The 7,080-nt window shown below is 40.8% G+C and overlaps 1 protein-coding gene across 1 annotated transcript; it reads left to right on the top strand.

Moving 5' to 3' along the window:
• The first annotated feature begins 1,373 nt into the window (after positions 1 to 1,373).
• LOC127683434 (homeobox protein DTH-1-like) lies at positions 1,374 to 3,121 on the top strand. The gene is made up of 4 exons (XM_052180669.1): positions 1,374 to 1,554; positions 1,671 to 1,870; positions 2,309 to 2,714; positions 2,985 to 3,121. The coding sequence occupies exons 1-4, from the start codon at positions 1,374 to 1,376 to the stop codon at positions 3,119 to 3,121; spliced, it is 924 nt and encodes a 307-aa protein (XP_052036629.1).
• Positions 3,122 to 7,080: the final 3,959 nt, after the last annotated feature.

The raw sequence follows: 7,080 nt of genomic DNA, 5'->3' as shown, positions 1-7,080 counted from the left end.
AGATCTCATTCCTTGGTTTTCAATTTCCAGGGTTGCCTATATTTGTCTTTGTTATATCTACTTCCAATTCTAGGTCTTGGACTGCATTAATAAAAACTTTCACTTTTTTGATTGTATCTTCCTGTATTGCTTATGGGATTTATGTGTTTTCTCTCTAAGTGCTTCTACCTGTTCACTTGCGTTTTCTTATATTTCTTTATGTGAGTTATTTATATCTTTTTAAAAGGATTCTATTATCATTAAGATAAGATTTTAGGTCATCTTCCTGACTTTCAAGTGCATTTGTCTATCCAGGGCTTGCTGTGGTGGGAGAAGTAGTTTCTGATAATGCCAAAGTTTACTGGCTTCTGTTTCTCATGGTCTTGCTCTTGCCTCTTGTCATATGGTTATAGGGAGTTTTTTTTCTGGTTGGGGTGTTTCTGTTTGGGAGTTTTCTTTTTTGTCCCTAGGTTGACTCAAGTCTCATGGTAGGCCAGTTTCCTTGGATGTGGCAAACCTCCTGTGGGATCTTCTGACTGTGGAACCTTCAGAGGGGCATGTACACTGGTGACTTGTTGCCCTGGTGGCCGTGTGTCTTCAGGGAGGCCTTCTTGAAGACCTTTGAATTGTGGGTTCTTTAGAGAGGCAAAGAAGCTGGAGATATGTTGCCCTGGCTGTGAAACATCTACTGGGATGCCTTCATACTGTTTACTCTTGAGAGGATTTGTCAAGCTATTGCCCTATGTTTCGCTGTTAACCAGGGAAGCATAAGTACTGTAGGTTTTGTTTCCCTGCATGCAAAAGAATTCCTGACAGGCTTTCAGACTGTCGATTCAGTTTCTCTGCATGCTGCAGTGCCCCTGGGAGGTCTTCAGACTTTGGTGTCAGTTGTCCATTTACTGTGTTTGCAGAATTCCTGGGTTTGTGATTTGACTTTTGTGTCAGTTGCCCTGCATGCCACAGAAATCCTGTGAAGCCTTCAGGCTTTTATTTTCATGGGCAGAGGCAGACTAGCTAATAGTCAGTCCCAACAAAATTTCACAGCCAGAAGTGTAGGATATGGAAAATTTAAACATTGGAAATGAACATTCAATTGCCAGCTTACCTGGACTGGCAACCTCTTGTTAATACTGGAGCCAAGTGCATATTTATTTCAAAACTGAGAATACTTGTAAGATTTGGAAACACAGGCAGTTGTTCAGAAAGAATGAAGCTCCTGTCTGATTCCTGCTCTGTAACAGTCCAAACCAAATGCTGGGTAGGCAGGATGGGTAAATCAGTGCTCTCTGTACGTTTTTTGACGTGTTTTCTTTTACTAGATTCTCCAGAACATATTCCAATAGGTTCGGAACACACATAGGGCTGAAGGTCCCTCCTTGTATCCAAAATTCCAAATGCCTTCAAGTGCACCCATAGAAACTAGACCCCAAAGGCTTCAAGAGACTGCAAGGAACTTACCCTTTCAAGTTTATTACGGTCCCATATTGACCCCAACAAATCCAATGCAATCAAGTCTTTCAGTCCCTGAAAGGGACCTACATCAGCAAGAGTTCCAAGGACCATCAAGAAAATCAGGTATCCAAATGCAACTAGATCCTGTACTGGGCCCAGGTTTACCTACTTTGAAAAAACCCTCAGGGCGTCTAAGTTATCAAATACATAATTGAAATCTTGTTTCCATGTTCTCATAGGATCTGTGGTACTGTCAGAGAAATATGGTGACCATCAATCTGGCCCTGTGACTATAAGAAAGGTGCGGAAGGAACGCATTGTGTACTCCAAAAAAAAAAAGCACCTGCTGCAAGAACATTTTGATAAGTGTCAGTACCCAAACCAGGATCAATGTGTGAAGCTGGCAGAGTTAGTTGGTGTGACAGCGAGGGACATCAAGGTCTGCCCCTCTCTTTTCCCTCAATCCAACAGCAAAAATCTACACTTTCCCATCAGAAACTTTAATTTTGTTCTTAAATGCTTAGGGCAGTGATGACAGTTTTAGGTGGTGGATATTTATGAATCAAATGCTGGGACTCAAATTTTTATCAACCTGGTAGCAATATAGAATAGCATTGTTTCCATGCAGGGTCTCAGAAATCTAATCACCAGAGCTCCTGCTAAAATACAGGACACACTGGCTCAATCTCCCCAGTCTTATGTTGTCTGGTCATACACAATCTACTTTATTATAATATCTTAGCCATCTTGAGTTTCCTGCTTCTTTGTTTCTGACATGTGAATCATTGCTATACAAACACCTTTTATCCAAAATCTTCACCTTGTGGTCCTGTTAGGGGACAACAGGCATTCTTCTGATATCTTCTTTCTTTTCCAGATCTGGTTTAAGAACAGCCGAGCTAAGTACAAGCGGATGGCTCTCCAGAATATTACAGAAGCTTTGCCAGAGACCAATGGAAGTTCAAAACCAGTTTTTGAATCAACCCACTTTCCTGGTTCCATACCTCTTGTTGCTGCTGAGAATGGAGAGCCCATGTGTTCAGGCACATTTAGTGAGGTTTCCATTCCCAAACTCAACTGCATCCAGGAATCTTCTCTGCATCATTATCAGGCCAGTGATGCAGACAGGTGTAGTCAGCAGGAAGATCTGCTTGTTGGCCATGCTCCCATTATAGATTGGGATTCTGGTCAATCAGCAGCAGTTGAAGCCCAGACTGATCTAGCAGTGACTGAATCTACAGATGTCCTAGAAGCTGCCACCCATTGCCCAGAGGAGGCTCAAGGTTCAGGTCCATCTGCAGAGGAACTCTGGCAAAGAATCCTTGACGACTTGGAGAAATCCGAGGACTGGCTTACTCCAGTGACTGAATCTACAGATGTCCTAGAAGCTGCCACCCATTGCCCAGAGGAGGCTCAAGGTTCAGGTCCATCTGCAGAGGAACTCTGGCAAAGAATCATTGACGACTTTGACATACCCGAGGACTGGCTTACTCCAGTGACTGAATCTACAGATGTCCTAGAAGCTGCCACCCATTGCCCAGAGGAGGCTCGAGGTTCAGGTCCATCTGCAGAGGAACTCTGGCAAAGAATCCTTGACGACTTTGACAAATCCGAGGACTGGCTTACTCTGGATTACACCCCAAATCCAACTTACTTCTCTCAGCTCCTTGACCATTCCAGACATTTATAGTCATGAAGAAGTGTGTTATGTACACCCTTCATCTCAGTATTTGTGGGAATTAACAAGGCCTTTCTGTAGACGTTGTGTACCCCTGTGGTTTATATAGAGGGGTTGTTTCAAAGCAACTGTAAATATTCATTCTTCATTGTTACATTGTGTTCTCATGAAATAAAAGGAGAAATAGTTCCTGAAAATTATTTTATTACATATATTATCCATTTACATTCCTGTCACTACTGCATATGTCCCACTGACCTATAGTTCTTCACCCAACACATTAGGTAAAGTTTTCCACTAATATTTTTTAACGTTTTTTACCTTTATTACGATAGTATCACATACTATAATAGAATAGGAGATTAACTAATATAGAAAGAAAAAAATCAGGATAAAGTGTCCTTGCCATTTTTGTTTACATTAAGGATTCAGAAAGTGGAACAAATTAAGACGACTAGGTAAACACCTAAAACCATGCCAACTTAGCTAAAGTTACATAATATTAGGATTCAAACCCTAATTTAGATATTACCAAATTATTCTCTAAGTAAATAAGAGACCCAAAACGTTATTGAGTATAACAACTTACACATGAAATATACAGCACTTTGATTTCTCAGAAAGCCATAGGGCAGCTCTTAGGCATTTTCTTTGTACAGTGACTAGAAAATCTTGATATGACTAGGCACCTCAGCTTTACCAGTAAGCTGATCAGATATAGCATATAGCAGTTTAATAGAGAGGTAACACTTCAGGTTTCAGAAGGCAGCAATAATTCTATTTTGGCTTTTATACTAAATGCTTATTATATTTAAGGTGACAATTGAAGCATATGATGTGAAGGTCATTAAGATTTAATGACAATCATTACAGTGTCTTGCAATGTACACACAACTGTATAATGCTTCTCTGGAATGAAAACAGTGTTGATTAATTGGATTTTACATACCCACACAGAGAAAACTTAAAAAATAACTATCAAAGGCAATGTACTATGCTGATGTACTAAATTCAACGTATGCCACAGAACAGAAACACATGACTAACACCGTGATTTGTTCTAGGAGAAAGCTGACCAGTTCTCAGGGAAAGCTAAGCCTACACCATTTATCCTAATAACCATGCCTTATATAAACACATCAGGTTCCCAGTAAAGAACCAAATCTAGGAATGTAAGTAAAACTTTGAGTGTTTTACATCTCTAGAACCTGGCTAAGGCTACACATCTATCTTCAAATCAGAAGCTGATATGAAATAGAGTGAGGTTCCCAGCTATGATAGAAAATAGAAAGGCTTCCAAGCACCATATTCCCTCAGGTTCCAGGAAAGCATCATGTGAGAAATAGAGAAGTAGGCAAAGAGGAAAGCTGGAAACATTCAGCTGTGATGTGATTCACTGTACAAGGCATTTAAAGTTCAGGACTGGAGTGAACCATCATGCTTTTCATAATGCTGGGAGCTATCCGTTTAATAATGTTCCCAGATAAAAGCAGGCATGATCGTGAGGGTAACCACAGTCCCAGCTTTTGACAGTCTATCTGCAGTCTGAGCATCCTTCAAGCCACTGACATTCTGTCCCTTGATCTCACAGATGTGGTTGTCAGTTAGAAGGCTATTACTGGTAGCAGAATTATCCTTCACGATGGATGAGATTTTAACACTTCTAACGATAAAGCAAATATCCAGGTGATGCACAAAGATAGCAGACACAAAGAAGTGTGGAGAAGCCAGAGAGCACAGCTAGGAGAATCCCTGTTGCTCAGAGGATCATGTCAAGTACTCCCAGGCAGGAAGCGTTTGGTTTCTATCTCCAGCTGGGGACGATCCTCTCCCACAGAGTGCCATATCCTGGTTAATCAGCGAGATAGCTAACCACACAGGAGTGCAGAGAGGTTTGAGAGCACAGGGAGGACCACCCCTGCTGCTCAGAGGAACCAGCCCAAAATCCTGAGAACACAGGTACCCAGGATCAGCCTGGGACAGAAGACTTCTGATTTTTGTCTGCATCCAGATAAGATGCTGGGCCACAGAATTACATATAGAAATACCACCACAAGGAAGCTAGTCTTTCAGGAGTGCCTACCAATCTGTGTCCAAAGGTGAGGCCACCACCATTCTCAAATTTCTGGACAAAGTGGGACCTGCTAAGAACCATCAGGACACAGGAATCAAGAATCAGCTGGTGACAGGATACTTTTGATTTCTTTATGTACACCTGAGCTCACACATTATCCCAGCTCTGCATACATAAACTCCTCCTAGAGAGAATGGGTCTCCCTGGAGTTCAGATACATAGGCTAGCAGGACAGTTAAACCACAGTCAGAGACATCAAGACCAGCTAGCACCAGAGATAACCAGATGGCAAAAATCAAATGCAAGAACACTGGCAACAAACCAAGTCAACATGGAACCATGCGAACCCAGTTCTCCCACAACAGCAAGTCCTGGATACCCCAACACACCAGAAAAACAAGATCTGGATTTAAAATTACATCTCATGATGCTGATATAGGACGTCAGAGAGGACATAAATAGTTCCCTTAAATACAAACAGGAGAAAATTTGTCAACAGGTAGAAGCCCTTAAAGAGAAAACACAAAACTTTCTTAAGGAATTACAGGAAAACACACACGCACACACACACACACACACACACACACAAACCAAAGAAACAAAAAAAAAAAAAACAGGTGAAGGAATTGAACAAAACCATACAGGATCTAATAGTGGAACTAGAAACAACAAAGAAATCACAAAGGGATACAACTCTGGAGATAGAAAACCTTGGTAAGAATTCAAGAGTCATAGATACAAGCATCAGCAACAGAATAGAAGAGTTAGATGAAGGAATCTCAGATGCTGAAGATACCATAGAAAGCATTGACTCAACCATCAAGGAAAATGCAAAATGCAGAAACCGTGTAACCCAAAACATTCAGGAAATCCAGACCACAATGAGAAGAGCAAACCTAAGGACTATAGGTATAGAGGAGCATAAAGATTTACAACTTAATTGACTAGTAAATAACTTCAACAAAATTGTAGAAGAAAACTTCCCTGACGTAAAGAGAGAGATGCCTGTGACCATTCAAGAAGCCTACAGAAATCCAAACAGACTGGACAAGAACAGATATGCACTTGACAAAGAAAGACCATTCAAACCTGTAATGGAAAGGAAAACTTATCAGAATTACGCCAGACTTCTCACCAGAGACCATGAAAACAAGGAGATCTTGTGCAGATCTCATACAGATCATAAGAGAAAACAAATGCTAGCCCAGACTACTATACCCACCAAAACTCTTATCACCATATATGGAAAAACTAAGATATTCCATGATAAAACAAAATTTGCCGAATATCTTTCCACAAATCCAGCCCTACAAAGGATAATATAAAATGCCAGCACAAGGAGGGAAACTACACCTTAGAAAAAGGAAGTAAAAATCTTTCAACACATCCAAAAGAGGAGAAGCACTCAAACATAAAAATTACATCAAAAATAACCAGGAGCAACAATCACTTTTCCTTAATATCTCTTAATCTCAATGAACATAATTTACCAATAAAAACATAGACTAACAGACTGGATTTGAAAACAGGATCCAGCATTTTGCTACATAGAAATCTACCTCAGTGACAAAGACAGGCACTCCAAGCTACAGGACCACATATGTAGGGACCTTGGTCAGACCTATACAAACTGCCTGATTGTTGCTTCCATCTCTGTAAATCTCTGTAAGCCTAGCTTATTTGATCCGGTGGGCTGTGTTTTCTTGGTATTTTCAACTGCTCTAACTACTGCAGTCTTTTACCCGTTCTGTGGCGCTTCCGTGGCTCTGCCTATATTTCTGCCTATGTGCCTCTGCTTTAGGTCTCATTGGTTGCTGAATGGCAGGCATCAGATTAAAATTGGGCTAGCCAGTTCTCCAGGAGTATAACAATGAGCATAGCATAGTTATGCAAGGTT

This window comes from Apodemus sylvaticus, chromosome 1, assembly GCF_947179515.1.
Source record: "Apodemus sylvaticus chromosome 1, mApoSyl1.1, whole genome shotgun sequence".
In the NCBI taxonomy this organism is placed as follows: Eukaryota; Metazoa; Chordata; class Mammalia; order Rodentia; family Muridae; genus Apodemus; species Apodemus sylvaticus.
Note: the sequence above shows the minus strand (reverse complement) of the source record. Positions and strands in the feature narration are given on the sequence as shown.